General features: G+C 40.6%; 1 protein-coding gene across 5 annotated transcripts in view; it reads left to right on the forward strand.

Annotated features, from left to right (window-relative positions):
• Window positions 1–20,000, forward strand: part of LOC135108147 (nestin-like) — a 182,300-nt gene that overhangs the window by 116,943 nt on the left and 45,357 nt on the right. For 4 of the 5 annotated variants that reach the window (XM_064018872.1, XM_064018875.1, XM_064018876.1 and 1 more), the window contains exon 3: window positions 9,967–10,251. The exons of the other annotated variant lie outside the window; for it this stretch is intronic. In XM_064018872.1, coding sequence (XP_063874942.1) covers window positions 9,967–9,970 — 4 coding nt within the window. In that variant the 3' untranslated portion in view covers window positions 9,971–10,251. Of the gene's footprint in view, window positions 1–9,966; window positions 10,252–20,000 lie in introns of those variants that run through there. 5 annotated transcript variants of the gene reach the window in all.

The raw sequence follows: 20,000 nt of genomic DNA on the forward strand, positions 1-20,000 counted from the left end.
TTTTTTCTGTTATTGTTGTTTAGTTTGTTCTTGTCTTTTCTCTTTTTTTCTATCTCCTCTTTCTTTTCTTCTTATTCCACATGTCTTCTTTCTTCTTACTCCTCCGCCTCCTCCTCTTCCTCCTCCTCCTCCTCGTCTTTCTCATCCTTCTCCTCTTCTCTTAACTCCCATTCCTTCATTTCAGTCCTCCTCCTCCTCCTCCTCCTCCTCCTCCTCCTCCTCCTCCTCCTCCTTCTCCTCTCACCACATTCACCCGTATTTTGTTTTTCATTTTACTCCATTCTCCTCCTCCTCCTCCTCCTCCTCCTCCTCCTCCTCCTCCTCCTCCTCCTCCTCCTCCTCCTCCCTTTTCAGGACTAATTAACAAAGGATCGTGACTCTGCATCCTGTTCACCCCCCAAAAAAACTACCCCCTCTTCCACTCCTCTTTATCCTCCCATTCATACCCCCCTCCCCTCCCACCCCTCCTCCTCCTCTTCCTTTCCTGTGACGTCTCCCCCACTGCCCTCCATTCCTCCTCCTCTCCCCACCTTTCTTTCCTTTCTCTCCCTCTCTTCCCCCTGTCCTCCTCTCCCCTCCCCTCTCATCCCCTCCTCTCTCCTATTCCCTCCCTCTCCCTCCTGTCTCTGCCTCCTCCCCTTCTCTCCTTTTCTCTCCCCTCTCCCCTCTCCCCCTTCCTCTCCCACACCTTGGAAAATCCCAGTGTTTGCCAAATAGGAATTCACAGATTAAAGTAAACTCTCTCTCTCTCTCTCTCTCTCTCTCTCTCTCTCTCTCTCTCTCTCTCTCTCTCTCTCTCTCTCTCTCTCTCTCTCTCTCTCTCTCTCTCTCTCTCTCTCTCTCCACACCTAACCTCCCTCCCTTAACATTTTCTCTCCCTTCCTCCACCTTTCCCTTCCCTCTTCCTTCCTACTTCCCTCTCCCTCCCTCTCTTCTTCCTCTCCCTCCCTCCTTCCCTCCCTCCCTCCCTTAATGTCTCTCATTCCTACTCTCCCTCCATACCAATCCATCTCTCCCTCCCTCCCTCCCTCCCTCACTCACTCCGTACATTAACACCTCACCTCTTCCCTCCCTTTCACCCTCCCTACCTTTATCTCCCTCAATCCCTCCCTTTATCTTGTCTTTCCCTTTCTTTACGTTAATTCGTCTTCTCTGTTATAAATGTATGTTGTATTTATTTATTTATTTTATTTATTTATTTTTTATTTATTTATTTATTTATTTTATTTGTTTATTTATTTATTTTTTTTTTTTGTATGTGTGATATTTTTGATGTGCAGAATTTTGAATGTATCAGTCAGGTCAGTTTTCCTCCTCCTCCTCCTCCTCCTCCTCCTGTACTATTCTGTCTCTTTCTGTATTAATCAACGTAAAATAGTTACCCATACAGCCTATATAGTATGGTCCTCAAGATCTGTCAGTTTGGTCTTCCTTTGTCTTCATTTGTATTCCTCCTCCTCCTCCTCCTCCTCCTCCTCCTCCTCCTCCTCCTCCTCCTCCTCCTCCTGTCACACCAACCTATCCCTTTTTTAATATTTACGATTTTTTTTTTTTTCATTATCAAACAGTCTAGCGGGGACAAAAAGTCTACCTATTGCTGCTTGTTTTCTTGTGTCCTCCTCCTCCTCCTCCTCCTCCTCCTCCTCCTCCTCCTCCTCCTCCTCCTCCTCCTCCTCCTCCTCCTCCAGCACGCCATAGATTTGTGGTTATGATCAGAACTCAAGGACATATAAGGGAAGCTGCCTCTCTCCCCCCCCCAATAAAAAAAATGAGGAAAGCCAGGAGGCCTACACGTGGCATTCTCTCTCTCTCTCTCTCTCTCTCTCTCTCTCTCTCTCTCTCTCTCTCTCTCTCTCTCTCTCTCTCTCAGTAATACATTAGGGACAAAATCATGCAATTCCACACATTTTCCATCAGATTCTTGTTCCTTTTTTTTTTCGTAACATTTAATTCAAGCGCTTCTAAAATTTTCCCTTTCCGAGTCTGACGTTGAAAGTCTTCGGATTTTATTGTTTTATTGTTATTCTCCCTTTGTCCTTTTTTTTATTGTTTGGTTTGTTGTCTTTTCCAGTCTTTATTCCTTTCGTGCTTTGTTTCTTTCTTTGTTTCTTTCTTTTTTATTCTTGTTCTTATTTCCTCCCTTTCTTGGTTATTGTCTTAATTCTCTGTTTTACTTTTTTTTCCTTTTTTTCTGTTTCTCCATTTCTTTGTATCTTCTTTTCTCTCTTCCAGTATTTTTCCTTTACTTTTATTTGTTTCTTTTATTTATTTGTTTCTTCGTTTACTCTATATAACTGTATTTTATTTCTTCCTTCCTCTTAAGTTAGGTAAGGTAAGGTTAGATCAGGCTGTCCAGTAAGGTCAGGTCAGGTCAGAAGAGCTGTTAGGTTAGGTCAGATAAGTTAAGGTAAGGTCACACTGTTAGGTTAGGTTAAGGGAGTTGAATTAGGTTAGGTAAAAGTGAGGTAAGGGGGACTGTCACGTTAGGTCAGGTTAGGTAAGTTAAGACTCTTAGGTTAAGTTAGGTCAGGTAAGTTGAAATAAGGTCTTAGGTTATATTAGGTCATGTTAATTAAGATTCTTAGGTTAAAGGTTAAGATAAGTTAGATTAGATTAGGTTAGGACAAGTTAGGTAAGTTAAGATTCTTAGGTTAGATTACAGGTCAGGTTAGGACAAGTTAGGATAAATTAGGTTAGGACAAGTCACGTTAAGTTAGGATAAGTTAGGTTAGGACAAATTACGTTAGGTTAAGTTAGAATAGGTTAGGACAAGTTACGTTAAGTTAGGATAAGTCAGGTTAGGACAAGTTACGTTAAGTTAGGATAAGTCAGGTTAGGACAAGTTACGTTAAGTTAGGATAAGTTAGGTTAGGTTAGGTTAGGTTAGGTTAGGACAAGTTACGTTAAGTTAGGATAAGTCAGGTTAGGACAAGTTACGTTAGGTTAAGTTAGGATAAATTAGATCAGATCAGGTTAGGTCATGTAAGCCAAGAAAGAGAAACTACACAGACAAGAAGTGAGGAAACCCTACTCTGACTCGCTCACTCCCTCGTGTGTTTGTGCAGGCGATGGTCCCTGCGTGCCTTGAGTAATGGGCGTAATCTGCACGGTGGCGAGAGAGAGAGAGAGAGAGAGAGAGAGAGAGAGAGAGAGAGAGAGAGAGAGAGAGAGAGTGTCTGGCGGAGGTGCGAAGCGTGTCCAGAGCTGAAATGACTGTGTGTGTGTGTGTGTGTGTGTGTGTGTGTGTGTGTGTGTGTGTGTGTGTGGTTATCTCTATTTGTGAGTATGTGTGTGTGTGTTTATGTTTGCAAATGTGTGTGTGTGTGTGTGTGTGTGTGTGTGTGTGTGTGTGTGTGTGTGTGTGTGTGTGTGTGTGTGTGTGTGTTTATCTGTCTATTTGCATGTTTGAGAGAGAGAGAGAGAGAGAGAGAGAGAGAGAGAGAGAGAGAGAGAGAGAGAGAGAGAGAGAGAGAGAGAATTAAAATAAAATCCTCAAAATTACCCCACAGATTTTTCTTCCTACCATTAAGAGAGAGAGAGAGAGAGAGAGAGAGAGAGAGAGAGAGAGAGAGAGAGAGAGAGAGAGAGAGAGAGAGAGAGAGAGAGAGAGAGAGAGAGAGAGATAACGCGTTCATTAAGCTCACGTTAGCGTTGGGGCGTGAGGGCGCCTAATGAACGCACGGTGGAGGAGGAGGAGGAGGAGGAGATAGTGGTGGTGGTGGTGGTGGTATAGGTAGTTGGCGATGATAGGAGTAGTGGTGTGAAGAGGAGGAGGAAGAGGAAGAGGAGTGCTGGTAAAAGAGAAGGAGTAGGATGAGGAGGAGGAGAGGTACCGAAAGGAGTGAATCTAGTAGTAGTTGTAGTGGTAGTAATAGTAGTAGTAGTAGTAGTAGTAGTAGTAGTAGTAGTAGTATGCCTGTTATCTGTCCTTTACTTATCTTGCTTTCCCTTATTATCTTATCCAGTATTTCCTGCGCCTGCTTCACTATGCTGGCTCTTGTATTCCTGGTAACGTGTATGCCTGAATGCTGCTAACACTCAAGGGTCACCTGTGAGAGGCAGTGGATTGAAAAAAGCATAGTGTATTTAATGTATGTACAGAGGGCTCCCTACTTGATGAAGCAGTTTTTCCTACCAATATTTCTAACAAGTGACATCTGTTATCCTTTTTACATGGCAGCTCTCATTGGTTAGATCTGCCTCTGACGAGTATCTTAAGTCGCCTTCTTCCTCTCCACCTCCACATCCCCCTTCCTGCTCCGCTTCCCGACTCCCATACTTCATACCTCCTTCACCCCGATCTCTCTCTCTCTCTCTCTCTCTCTCTCTCTCTCTCTCTCTCTCTCTCTCTCTCTCTCTCTCTCTCTCTCTCTCTCTCTCTCAAACTGTTCATTCAAGACAGTATACACACACACACACACACACACACACACACACACACACACACACACACACACACACACACACACACACACACACACACACACACACACACACACACACACACACGTAGCTTGGAGCTTGGAGCAGAGGAAGGGTGATGGTGAGAGAGCAGCATTCACTTGGGCTTACGGATTAGTTACTGGAGAGCAGGGAGAGATGAAGGATAGAAGAAGCTGTCCTCTGCCATTACAATTTTAAAGCACCATAAATAAATATCAGGATTTTAGATTTCCAAGAAGTCACAATTATCAGAGAGAGAGAGAGAGAGAGAGAGAGAGAGAGAGAGAGAGAGAGAGAGAGAGAGAGAGAGAGAGCTTAGATGGAGGTGATAGGGAGGGGAATATGAGAACTGTAGAAACAAGGAGCCGTAGGAGTACATATACTAATCTAAGCGCACCTACGTACATACATACATACGTACATTCTTATATACATATACAGAAACAACTGAAGTAGTGCACACACACACACACACACACACACACACACACACACACACACACACACACACACACAACACACACACACACACACACGATCTCAAACAGACAAACGAACAAAGACGTTGATGAAATTCTGATTTGTACACCCAAATTGGCTTGCAAACACATACACACACACACACACACACACACACAAACACACACACACACACACACACACACACACACACACACACACACACACACACACACACACACACACACACACATGAAATGGCAGTTTAAGGATTTAAACACCAATTATACAGCTTTGTGACTCGTCTCTGATCGGCGGCGCCCCCCCCCCCCCAAAACACACACACACACACACACACACACACACACACACACACACACACACACACACACACACACACACACACACACACAAAGGGCAGTTTAAGCTTATGGGTGTCTAGTATTAACACCACACCTCCACACCACACCACACCATACCGTGCCACACAACACCACAGCACACCACACCACACCACTGTATCCTTGGTGCCCCGAGCTGCTCAGCACCGCCGAGCCCCCCCCAAGCCCCTCAGACTCCCATCCCCTCCCGCATCGGATAAAGTCGCATATTTAGCGTAATTTTGCGGGTTTTCGCAGTTGCTTCCTGGCGATTTAAAGGCTCGCTCTGTAGGAGTAGGTGGACGAGGTGGAAGTGGACGGGAGAGGAGGAGTGTGAGGGGGAGGAGAGAGGAAAAGTCGTTACTGACGAGAGGTGCAAAAAAACTACTTCGGCTCTATATCATTTATTTTTTTTATTAGTGGAGCTTGCATTGTTTTGATATTTAATTCATTAATAGTAAACTATGACAAGTTCTAGTATATAATAAAATCTTGTCTAGCTGTTTTTTTTTTTTTTTTTCTCGTTAAAATAACACTTTTGTCATTTTATAAACTTCCACTTTTTTTTTTTTATTAGCACGCCTAGGATTGTTTTGGTGTTTGATTTGAGACTTAAAAAAAATATAAGAAACGTGTCATAAGTAATAATATTCAATTACATCTACTCTAACTCTTCGTATTTTCAAATTTTAAAAAAGTCTGTTGCTAGATTTGAAAAATTATTTTCTTTTTACGATGAGGAATTCGTGTTTTCTTTGTATGTGGGAAAAGTAAAAAAAATTCTATATTCAGAATATGTAACATAATCTAGTCTGGCTGTGTTTTTCTTCTCAATATTATAAGTTTTTTTTTGTGATCCCGTTCGTAAAAATTACAGAGATAGCGTTTTGCAGTTTGCTCTCTCATTAGTCAGGCTAGAGTTGATTTTATATTCCAGGTATTTATTAAAGTAAATGGCAAGTCAGAATATCTAAATCATTACAGTCTAGTTCCATTTTATCGAATGGTCAATTTCAAAATGAATTACCGTACGTAATCCAAGCGTGGACGTCATCAGGGCACCGAAACCCCGAAACGTTCATCCATTCCAGTCTCTTTCCGTCAATTTTCAGTGCGTTAGTTGAAGTATATGGGAGGTCAGAATATAAAGTGTAGTCCAGTCTGGGCGTCTTTCTTCTTGCGAGTTTCAAAATGGATTGCTGTACGTAAAAATAAGGGCCGAGACGGACATTCTTCCTGCCTCTCTCTCTGCCTGTACATCAGTATTTAGTTAAACGTCCGTGATTCTAGACTCAGACGTGAGAGGAAGCTAAAATTAACAATGAAAATAGACAAATAACCCCCAAAATCACGCATATAATGCTTAACTAAAATGCATGGTGCAGCCCCATTCAGAGCGCTCACCAGGATAACAGAAAACTTCCCTCCTCCCTGCCCGCATCTGTTCCTCAATATATCCCTCAATTTCCAGCGTTTTCCTGATATTTCCAGGTGTTCTCCAGAATAAGATGTCTAAACTGTAGTAGTAGTTGTAGGAGGAGGAGGAGGAGGAGGAGGAGGAAGAAATGAGGATTGGAGGGGGGAAAAGATGGAGGAATGATGAATGGAGGTGAAGAATGGATGGAGAGTGGTGGTAATAGTCATAGTAGGAGTAGGATAAATGAGAAATGGAAGGGGAGGAGGAAGAAAATGAGAAATGGATGAGGAGGGAGTTTTCTCTCTCTCTCTCTCTCTCTCTCTCTCTCTCTCTCTCTCTCTCTCTCTCTCTCTCTCTCTCTCTCTCTCTCTCTCTCTCTCTCTCTCTCTCTCTCTCTCTCTCTAAAAACAGATCTCAGAATGATTAGTAATTAAAGAAATTTGTTTCAAATAAATAAAATAAAAAAAGTCGTACTGCAAAACAAGAAAATTATACCCAGTTACTTTTTATGTGTCAGAACGACCGGCCAAGTGAATAATAATAATAATAATAATAATAATAATAATAATAATAATAATAATAATAATAATAATGATAATAATAATAACAATAATAATAATAAAAACATGTAAATTTTTGACACAAACACAATAAGGGAGGATGCAGCTTGTCTCATGTACAGCAACAGTAACGAGGGTAGGTTATCAATAAACAAAACTCTGCTCAATTTAATGCAACATAATCCTGAAGAGAACAATAAAAAATAGATAGATAAATACCCCCTCGACAGATAGCAGCAAGGAAACAGACCATCAGTAGAAGAAAGCTTGCCTCCCGTTTTCCATAAGAGTAAAAACGGTAGACTAAACAAAGACTACGTAGATTATTCCATGATTTGTCGGAAATCGAAGAAAACAACAACCGAATGTAATAAAGATTAAAAAAAATAACAATCACTAATAGTAGCAGACGAAAATCTTTATAAAAATAACTTAATTAAACCTTAAATAAGCAAAGGTACTCAGATTATAACATTATTTTCATGAAGAAGAAGAAGAACAATAGATAAGTACCCCCTCGATAGATAGCAGCAATAAACAAGCATCAGTAGGAGGTGAAAGCTTGCCTCCCATGTTCTATAAGAGTAAGGACGGTAAACTGTAAATAAACAAACACTCTGTAAACTATTCCATCATTTGCCTGAAGTGGAATAATAATAAATAAATAAATAAATAAATAAATAATAAACCGGACAACAGTGAATGGACACCAGTATAAAAATAACGAAAACAAACAATAAATAAAGGGAGACAACGCACATTATTGTATTATTTTCTAAAGAGAAGAATAAATAAATAAATAAATAAATGAACGAAAAAAATAGAAATCTGAATAATAGTGAACAGACATCTCCATAAAAAAATAACGAAAGCAAACCATAAATAAAGAGAGAGAAAGCAGATTATTCATTATTTCCTGAAGTAGGAAAATAAAAATAAAAGCATAAATAAATGATTACGTAAATTGACAACACTGAATAATCTTATGCAAGTAACGAAGATAAATCATAAATAAACAGACAACGCATTTTTTTTTCTAAAGACGAGAATAAATAAAAAGAGAGAGAAAAAAAAAGACATGATAACCGTAAATAAACATCAATAGGAAAAGAAAGCCCTCGTCCGGTTTTCTTTGACACCAGTAAAGGTTCGACATTAAAAAATGAATAAACACGGGAAATCTTGTTATCTTTTGTGTAGAGATAAATGGATACAGTAAAGAAAAACAAACTTGACATAACAAACAGGACTGGGAAAATAAAATACATTGCCTCAGTTTTTTTTTTTTTTTTTTTTCTTTTTTTTTTTTGAGAGCAACGAACGTGGACTAAAAAATAGATAACCAAAAAACAAACATGGTGTTGATTTTTTAAAGGAAAAATAAATAAATGGGAAAAAAATAATAACCAACTGTCAGATAATAGAAATTAATTTAGTGGAAATATGAAAGTAAAGGTAGACAGACAGAGAGAGAGAGAGAGAGAGAGAGAGTACAGCATATTATAGGACATGAAAAGGAATGAATGAGAGGGAATACAACAACAACAGCAGCAACAACAACAACAACAACAACAACAACAACAACAACAACAACAACAACAACAACAACAACAACAACAACAACAACAACAACAACGAAAGCAGCAGCAGTGCACCATATTGTCAGGGAGAAAAATAAATGAAATAAATAAGTGGAAAAATTCTGTTATATCACCCAACACACGTTTTCTTCGACACACACACACACACACACACACACAGACACACACACACACACACACACACACACACACACACACACACACACACACACACGTCTCGGCTTATTGCTTTGTTTTTCCTGTAGAGAGAAATACGAATAAATAAAATGAGGAAAAATGTCATCCCTTCCAGTTACAATTGCTTTCTCTCTCTCTCTCTCTCTCTCTCTCTCTCTCTCTCTCTCTCTCTCTCTCTCTCTCTCTCTCTCTCTCTCTCTCTCTCTCGGCAGAAGGTATGGAAGGAAGGAAATAAAGAAGGAAAACAGCAGGAAAGATTATATTGCATCTGTTGTGTAGGTTTTCCCGTTATATTCCTATCCTCGTCCTCCTGCTGGAAACACACACACACACACACACACACACACACACACACACACACACACACACACACACACACACACACACACACACACACACACACACACACACACACACACACACGTCACCTCTGTTTTTTTTTTTCAAGTACTTATGATATTTGCAAACTTTATACATTATTATTATTATTATTATTATTAGTAGTAGTAGTAGTAGTAGTAGTAGTAGTAGTAGTAGTAGTAGTAGTAGTATCCTGTTGCTACTTATGTTGTTAAATAATCTGTCTTTTCTTCTCATCTTATCATGTTTTTCATTTGTTTAACTGTTTTTCCTACCAATATTTTCTGCCTGCTTTCCTTACTAGACTCTCTTGTCAGACTTATTCTCCCCTCTGTACCATCTTTGTTAGTCTTCATTTTCTCTCTTTGAACGCTCCTGTCAAGTAATGCAGTTCATACCTATCAACACTGCTATCATTATTATCGCTCGCTATTTATCAGACTCCCTTCCTTTTTTTTAATTTGTGATGCGTAGTCAACGTTCAGATATTCTCCATACATGTTTTCACTTCAATTAATGTGTTTGCGTCCCAGAAACTAATATTGTTCCTCTCTTTCTCTCTCCTTCAGGTAAGCAATGTGAGGTGTTACTTCTCGATGCGCCGTGTATCGCATTTTAGGTGAGTGTGGCGCAGTGAAGCGTGTGACTGACGTGGCGTGCGTGGGGGTGTCTGTGATGGGTAGGGAACGCTGGATTGATCAGTACAGTTGGTCAGCAATCGAGGCACAAAGAGGGCATGACTGGGATGGTATGAGGGTAGCAGAGATGGGCTTGGCGAGCCACACTATACATGTGGTCAGTTATAGGGACCATATTCAGAAACACATTTGTGCTGCACCTACCACACGTAGAAAGCCTTCACATTTATTTATTTATTTATTTCATTTATTTATTTATTTTTGCTATTTTTTTCGTTTTTTTTTTCCCCTTTGTTAATTTATTGTGATCGGCGTTTCTCTCAATTATTCCCCCTAATCTGTTGACAGTCTTATAAAACATAACACTATTAATTCATTCATTTTTATTTATTTATTATAATTTACTTTATTTTATTTTTAATAAAAGATAGGAGTATTTTTCCTATCAGTGATATAGAGGCCTTGATAAACTGTCACTGGAATCATAGAAACACCCTTGAAAACTCTCACTTTTTAATGTAGGAGATAAGACAAGTGTTTAGTAATGTGGTGCTAGCAAGAGCCTTGTTAAGCTGTCACTGGAATTATGGAAACATCCTTGAAAACTCTCACTTTTAATGTAGGAGATAAGAGAAAGGTTTAGTAACATGGTGCTTGGAGAAACTTTGTTAAACTGTCACTGGAATCATGGAAACACCCTTGAAAACTTTTCACTTCCACTAGAGCCTGTTAAATATAGAGAATAAGACGAAATATTTAGAATGAGGAAAAGACAAAGATTTTCCTACCCTCAGTAAAGAAGCCTTGTTAAACCACTAGAAGCAAACCCTCATTGACTTCCACTACAGCCTCTTGAATGTATATGAAGCACGACGAGTGGTAGTAACATGCGGTGCTGAGAGTGACGATACCAATGCAAAGGTTTACCCATCCTTGTGAAACTGTCACTACCAGCATGAACACACCGACTTCCACTAGAGCCTGTTAAATGATGGAAATAAGACGAAATATTTTGGAATGTGGTGCTATGAAAGATAAAAGCAAGAGAAGGATTTTGATTAATAGTAATATTGGTAATGAGTAATTCAAGAAAGCTGAAGAAAAGTAGCTACGGATATATTAGGAAATGCTGATACGTAAATGAACGACTGGATAAACTTACGAGAAAAACATATAAAGTGAAAAAGTAATGACTGAATGGATGACCACGTGTGGCCGGATGTGTTTGCTGTTGCTGTTGTTGTTGTTGTTGTTGGTGGTGGTGGTGGTGGTGGTGGTGGTGGTGGTGCCAAGACCGGAGGTACGTAGAAGATAGTTGTAATAGCCAAAGGTCACACACACACACACACACACACACACACACACACACACACACACACACACACACACACACACACACACACACACACACACACACACACACACACACACACACTAGCGAAAGAACCACCATCAGATGTAACTTAGAGAGAGAGAGAGAGAGAGAGAGAGAGAGAGAGAGAGAGAGAGAGAGAGAGAGAGAGAGAGAGAGAGAGAGAGAGAGAGACATTAGAATCACACATATACCATAGTACACACACACACACACACACACACACACACACACACACACACACACACACACACACACACACACACACACACACACACCACCATTTATTCCCTTTCCCCTTCACTTTCTTTCCACATTCACCACTTATTCCCCTCTTCACCTCTTCCCCTTGTATTCCTTCCCTTATATAGGCACCCCTCACTTTCCTCTTGTCTCTGGTCCCCTAACCCCCTTACCCTCCCCCCCACACTTACACCCCCAGCTCCCTCCTCCCTCACTCCTTTCTTCCTCCCTTTTTTCTCGTGCCCGCAGAGGAAGAAGTGAAGAGGAGCAATTGTTTGTGTTGTTCGTGTTCGCCCTCCTCTTCATTTTCTCTTTAGTCTCTCATTAACCTAACAAAGGAGAAAGGAGAAAAGAGAAAGGCTTTTTATAGAGTTTGTGTTGGTGCATTTGGCGTCTCCCGTAATAGCTGTTGACCTTTCGCCTTTTGAGAGAGAGAGAGAGAGAGAGAGAGAGAGAGAGAGAGAGAGAGAGAGAGAGAGAGAGAGAGAGAGAGAGAGGGGATAAACATGTTGACGAATGAGGAGTAATGAAGGGGAAGAAGATAATCTCCTTTCTTTATCTCCGAAGAAGATAGATAGTTAGATGGACAGACAGACAGACAGACAGACAGACAGACAGACAGTTAAATAGATTAGCCAGTTAAACAGAAAAATAATTGAACGAACAGATGAATAAACTTATTCATGCAGACAGACTGACAGACACAGACAGACAAACAGACAGACAGACAAACAGACAGATAAACAGACAGACAGACAGATAAACAGACAGACAGATAAACAGACACACAGACAGATAAACAGACAGACAGATAAACAGACAGACAGACAGATAAACAGACTGACAGATAAACAGAAAGACAGACATACATACAAACACATAGTCAAACAGAAAGCTAAGTAAATAAACAGACTCATACAGATTAACAGACAGACACACACACAGACAGTTAAACAAACAGTCAAATAGATAGACTTCCGATTAACACACTTATTCATACAGATAGGCAGACATACAGACAGACACAGACAAACAGATAAATAGATAAATAGATAGATATTCACTCACAACAGCTCACATTATGATCACGTCGATTAAGTTTATGTGTAAAATAAGTTAATAAAAATCTTTCAAATACATTAAGTAAAGTCTGAACACACAGGAATTCTCATTAACTATTTCTTTTTCTTTTCTTTTTTTACCCCCACAGGTAGAAAGGAAATGAAAATGTTTCTCCTTACATTACTGTTCCTTCCTTCCTTCCTTCCTTCCTTCCTTCATTCATTCATTCATTAACTGTTAGGAGTGTGGTGATGGGATGACTGGTGGCGATGGGAGTGATGAATGGTGCAGGGCTGGTGAAAGTGATGCTGAGAGGTGACGGAAGTGTGACAGTGGTGGAGGACTGCTGATGGAGCGGTGATGCGAGGTGTGAAGTGGGGTGATGGTGATGGTGATGGTGATGAAGGAGACAGCAGGGAAATGGGAAGGAGAAATAATTATTATGTTTTCCCTTAGTAATTTTTATTTTCGTCTTTATTTCCTTTTTTTATTCCTATATCTCCAGATTTTAGGGACACAAGAGACAGACAGACAGACAGACAGGCACACACACAGACAGACAGACAGCAGGCAGGCAGGCAAACACACACTGACAAACAGGTAGACAGACTCACAGACAGACTCACAGACAGACAAACAGACAGACAGACAGACAGCTAATCCCACACAGCAGGGTGCGGGAAGGGGACCCATCCTGGAGGGTCTAGATATCCATAAGATTGAATTTCATGAATAAAAATCACATGAACTGACAGGGGTGGTGTGGGTGGTGACGGGCGGCGAGGAGACCGTGGGGGCGTGAGTGTATGGGGTGTCAGTGAATGTAAGTAGATTTAGGCCCGGATGGGTGTGTATATTTTGGAGTTATGTGTGTGGATTATAGATGTATGGATTGAGTTAGTGGGTGTGGATGAGTGGTATATTTGTGACCAGGTGTATGGATGTGAATGGGAGCGTGGGGATCTAAGTGGATGCGGGTGTGGATGAATACACGGTTTGAGCTATGGGTGAATGTGGATGAGTTGTACGAGTATGTTAGAGGAAGGGTGTATGGATGTGGATGGGAATGTGTGGTATAGATGGATGTGAGGTGTGGATGTAGTATGGATGAATGTACAAGCGTATAATTTGAACTAGTGGATGTGGATAAGTGGGTGGGCAACATATACATGGAGAATATAATAACAGTATGGATGTGTGTGGATGCAGGAATGTGTGGGAGAGTGGATGAATACAGACTGATGATTGTCCAATACACCAGGAAGGCAACGGAAGATAGAACATGGGTGTAGGCAGGTGTGGGCAGGTGTGGGTAGGTGTGGGCAGGTGTGGGTGGGTGTGGGCAGGTGTGGGCAGGTGTGGGTGGATGTGGGTGGGTGTGTAGGACTGGTTTATGTATATCAGTCAGCTGAATCGACCTCCCGGCTGTCCTAATGCACTAAAATGGGCGAAGGTGTATCCTCGTGCTTAGTATCTGATGGGAAGGAAGGTGCAGAGGTGTAGGCAGAAGTCTTTTGCTGCCACTGCGGTTGTGTAACGCGAGTGCAAATAAGGAAGTGGCTTGAAATAACTTGCATATTATATAAAAAAAAAAATAATAATAATAATAATAAAAAGTTAGTAAAAATAAATGCGTCATTAAAGAAGTGGAGGGTGATTAAAGAGTGCACAGTGATTAAAACAAAAAAGTGGACAGTAGTTTGAAATAATTTATAAGTAATATATAAAAAATATATGAAAAAGAACATGCGAGTAAAGAAAAAGTGGAACATGAAAAAAAAAAAAAAACTGTAAATGGACAGGTGATTAAAAAGTTGGCAGGTGATTACAAGTGGACAGTGATTCAAAACTGGGCTGGTGATGAAGTAATTGAAAAGAAGATTAGAAACGTGGACAGGTAGTTAAAAAAAATAAATAAAAAAGGATAGATAAAAAGACAGTGGACAGATGATTATAAAGCAGACAGGTGATAAAAGAGAGATTTAAAAGTGGACATGATTAGAAACGCATACAAATTATCAAAATAAGGGGACAGGTGACTACAATATTAATTTCAAAGTATTGAAAGTTTATCTAAATGCTGTTGTATGATCAAAATCTCCATTATTAGTCACAGTGGGAATAAAGTAGACAGGTATTCACGTTCTTTAACTTTCACTACTAGTCAACCTTTCCCATACATATCTGCAACTTTAAAAAACCTTACTCTTTGTACTACAGCCTCTTAAAAATGTACTTACGTAGATTAGGTTAGGGTAGGTTAGTTTAGGTTGGATTAGGGCAGCATAGGATAGGTTAGCTTAGATTAGGGTAGGTTAGCTTAGTTTAGGATACGTTAGGTTAGATTAGCTTAGGTCAGGTTAAGTTAGCAAAGATTAAATCAACCTTATATTCCTTTCTTACTTCATGTTGCTCTAAAGAAATTATTACAGTTATCTCAGTCTTAACAAGGCGACCATAACAGTAAGAGGGTTAAGTCAGTTTATATTTAGGAGAGTCAATATACCTATGTGTTGTAATCAGCTGTGGAGCTCGCCAGTTATTGGCCTGCTGGTCTGATAGCAGTTAATTGGCCCAAGGTCGTATAAGGAAAGTTGTTAAGATTGAGTGTCAGAAGAAAAATAATAGATAAATTAGAGAAAAGAAGAAAAATACGAGTAAAAAGTTTTCTCCTTGTAGCTTATCTCTTCTTCCTCTTCCTTTTGTTGTTGTTGTTGTTGCTGTTGTTGGTGGTGGTGGTGATGGTGGTGGTGGTTTTTGTTGCTGTTGTTGTTGTTGTTGTTGTTGTTGTTGTTGTTGTTGTTGTTTTTCCTCCTCCTCCTCCTCCTCCTCCTCCTCCTCCTCCTCCTCCTCCTCCTCCTCCTCCTCTTCCTCCTCCTCCTCCTCCTTTTTCTTGTTCTTTCTTCCTCTTCTTCTCTGGTGCACTGCGGAGGGAGCAGTGACCGTGCAGTGTGGCGCAGCAATACATATGCAAGAGTGGCAAGCTTTTCCATAATCTGTTGTATGTGACTGGCAGATTTGTCAAGGACTGTAAACAAATCGAGCAGTAACAGCAACAACAACAACAACAACAACAACAACAACAACAACAACAACAACAACAACAACAAGAGCAACAGTATTTTTTTAATGCCTCGAGCAGGAAAAAAGAAAAAAAAAAACTCTATAAACATTTACTCTTGTTGATGGCGTTCGTATTTTTATTCTCTCTCATTTCCCTCATCCATTTTCCTCCCTCAAGTTGACAAAACAGACACACCAAGACGCAAAAAAAACGAAATGGAGGGGCGAAATCGGAAAGAAAATATCGCTGCATGTAGTAAAACTGAACAGAAAATGATAGATAAAAAAGAAAAATGCAACAGTTACCGCACCTAAAAGACAGACGAAGAGTAGACAGAGGGAGGGAAAGGAAGAATATACGATTGAAACTTACTGACGAATCGCAAACAGATATGGCTAGCGAAGGAGACAGCCTATAGAAAAGTATAACTATCATTGCTTTTAACACAGGTGAACACGAGACAGAGGGAGCGAGAGAATGAAAAAAAATGCTGAACCAAAACTTAATAGACAAACCGCAGACAGGCACGGCTGGCCAGGGAGACCTCGTGCAGCGAGGCAGTGAGGCAGAAAAACCGCCAGTACGCACTTCCAATGTATGCCTTTTTTTTATGCCTTTTTTTATGCCTTTTTTTTTTTCCCTGGGGTCTTTGATGCCGCCGAAGGAGAAACTGTGCCTATACATGAGTTTCCTTAAGCGAATTTGATTTAGAGCGACTTGAAATATATGTTTAATTGAATATACATTACGTATTCACTTCAGCACAATCCAGCATACGTAGCCGCTCATTCACTCTGTACAGAATATTCGTAAAGATTTAGAGTTTTTTTCGGGTTTTCTTCTGTATTTTTGTTTTGTTTTAGCTTTTACATTTAAAGTCAGGATTAAGAAACAAGGATAAACTGTAGGAATTCATATTGTTCACTAATCATACATGTAAACAGAGTCAAAGACAAAACAGTGCAATTTAACAGATCAAGTCACCGAACGCCCCTTTTTCACATTTTTTTGTTTATTTATTTTATTTATTTATTTTTTTTTTATTTATTTATTTATTTTTTTTTTTTTTATACGATTTCTACTGTAGCGGTGTGGGACTAATGCTGGACTGATACTGGACCGATGCTGCGCTCCACTGGTCCGCGCGGTAGTGTACATACAGTACGTACGTCCTCGAGGGAAAAAGAGCTAAGGGACGATGGTGCTGGAGGCAGGCTGGTGGCTGACTACCTGTGGTGGTTTTGAGTTAGTGTTCTATATTCTGAAACACCTGCGGCGCACCTCCACTATATTCAAAAGGTTGCAATTAAAGTGACACGGTTTTTAAGGGTGTTTTTTACGGTTCTATAGACAGATTAACAACATTTCTATATGATTACATGGAGAAACACTCGTGAAACCCGGCTAATCATCTCTGTGGCCTTTGAAAACAGTCGTGGTGAGAGAGCTGAGGATTTCTGGACTGCCGTAAAACTGACTGGAGAATTAATTTATCATAGGCTAGTGGTGGTGGTGGTGGTGGTGGTGGTGGTGGTGGTGGTGGTGGTGGTCTTGAGTCGGCGTCTTGCCAGGGATCAGCCACCATCGTCTAGTGCTCGTCTAACATTTCCAGCAAGAATTTATGTGGGAGTGAGATAAGGACTCGTGTGGTCACCAGTCACCTGAGATACGCGGAGGTGATTACCTGTGTGCTGCTGATGTGAACTTGTGTAGGTGTCAGAGAGAGAGAGAGAGAGAGAGAGCCCCCTGCAGTTGTAAAGCCACAGGAGGGAGGAGGAAGAGAACAGAGATGTATCACTGCCTCATTGGTATACGGGAGAAAATTGACTCCGAGAAACAGTTCCTGGGAAGCCTGGCAGGTGGCGGCGCGGCGGCCCAGACTGGGAACACCTCCTCTCTTTTGTTACGTGTGGAGGAGACTGTTCAAGGAAATGTGAAGACTAAGAAACTAACGAACTAACTAACTGGCTGATTGATTAACTAACTAAAATAAATAACAAATAAAAACCTGAGTGAGGAGTGACTAGCTTACTAACTTACCTACTGGGCAGTTAACTAAGTAAATAGTAAAAAAAATATACCTTTTTCATACACTGGAGCGATAAGACTGCTTTCATTGAAGGTCTGGGATTAAAGCAAATTAATTTCAATGTGTCAATGTTCGTAATGCAGTGACAATGTAATGCAGTAGTGAAGTGTTTAATCTTTGCGCTGCTCCCGCCAGGTGTCGCCACAGCGGATCAACCTTCCCCAACACACACTGTCTTCTGCGCCTCCCACAGTCACTCCCATTACAAGCATGTCTCTCACTGCATCCATAAACCTTCTCTCTGGTCTCCCTCTCTTTCTCCTGCGGGGTAGATCCATCTCCAGCATCCTCCTTCCCACACACTCCTCGTCTTTCCTCTTGTCATGACATGCTTTGTGCCACCGATGTGTTGTTGTGTATTTGATAATGGTTTGAAATGCAGGGAAGGAGGTTGTGTAGTACAGGATTTGTGAATGAGTCAAGTGTTTATGTATTGCTGGTGTGTGTGTGTGTGTGTGTGTGTGTGTGTGTGTGTGTGTGTGTGTGTGTGTGTGTGGAGAGCAAGTTGTCTTCTTTTGTTGTACTCAGTAATCTGTGACGAGTTATTTGTGGTGTGTGTGTGTGTGTGTGTGTGTGTGTGTGTGTGTGTGTGTGTGTGTGTGTGTGTGTGTGTGTGGACGTGCACTGATTACCACCCACAGCACAGCACCTTGTTTGGAAATATATTAGTAGTAGTAGTAGTAGTAGTAGTAGTAGTAGTAGTAGTAGTAGTAGTAGCAGTTGTTGTTGTTGTTGTTGTTGTTGTTGTTGTTGCTGCTGTATTATTATTATTATTAGTAGTAGTAGTAGTAGTAGTAGTAGTAGTAATAGTAGTAGTAGTAGTAGTAGTAGTAGTAGTAGTAGTAGTAGATGCTGTTGTTGTTCCTGGTATTGTTGTTGTTGTTGATTCACAACTTCATTATGACTTTATTATTGTGACGACTTAAACCACTCAGTCACTTCTCACACGCACCATCAGTTTCCTGCCAGACTTTTCCTAGATCATTGGAGAAAACGTTGCAGTGTCTCCGTACTGTCACCACCACGAGGGCTGCAGTGCGTCAGGAGCCAGCAGTACACGTAGCAACTGAATCCACGTCCAGCTTTCTCTCAGTGTCACGCTTCACACTTGCTTTCCAGACACCTTGGAAATATCAAACATTTTCTGATTATTTACCCAAACTTTATTTACCCAAACTTAACAGCAACGAGTTTAAATGCCACGTTGTCAGGAGTTGTTTGTTTGGTGGTTGAAAACTTGCATTCTCCTCTTGTCACGTTGCTCACTTCCTCTATTGAAACCTTGTGATTCTTTTGCACTTTGCTTTTCTAGTTGAAGTTCCTGATTATACACCAACCATGAACTTAACTGTAACGAGCTTAAGTGCCACAGAGCCAGTAGTTGTTTGTTGGATGTTTGCGACCTACATTCTCCTCTTGTCGCGCTACTGACTTCCTCAACTGACTTGTAAATATCTTAAGTACTTTGGTTTTCTAGTTAAAGTTCCTGAGTATACACCAGACATGAACCTGACTATAACAAGTTTAATACCACAGAGTCAGTAGTTAGTTTGGTGCTTCAAAACCCACACAGTGCAGCTCACACTTGCCCATTAGTTTGTCACTCAAGTCTCCCTTCCTCTCTCTACCGCATCACCAAGTTTAGTGATATTCAGACAAGAACCCTGCATTATTAGTCGGCAAAAACACCCATAAGAGTCAGTCAAGTTATTTGTGGCCTTTGAAGATCGTATATCATAGATAGGTAAAGATAAGATGTTTAACAAGGAGTCTGTTCCTACCTATGCTTACCTACTTATGGGTACAATAGTCCTAATGAGTGCACACAACGCCTCAAAATACAGGCAAAGTATTCCTCCCATACTAAGAAAACTCACTCCCTTTCTTTCTGCTACTCTCACTTCAAGCCTTACCACGTATAACCTTACACACTAACACACACACAGTCTTGTGGAAGTTATTAGAGTTTTCAGGGCAGTTTCATGATTCTAGTGATAGTTTAACAGGCTTTAGTACACACACACACACACACACACACACACAGACACACACATACACACACACACACCTGGCAGCCATGTCCATACTGCCGTAATTCTTCCCAGACCAATAAATGCCACACATAAATTCTCACC

Source organism: Scylla paramamosain, chromosome 16, assembly GCF_035594125.1.
Source record: "Scylla paramamosain isolate STU-SP2022 chromosome 16, ASM3559412v1, whole genome shotgun sequence".
Taxonomy (NCBI): domain Eukaryota; kingdom Metazoa; phylum Arthropoda; class Malacostraca; order Decapoda; family Portunidae; genus Scylla; species Scylla paramamosain.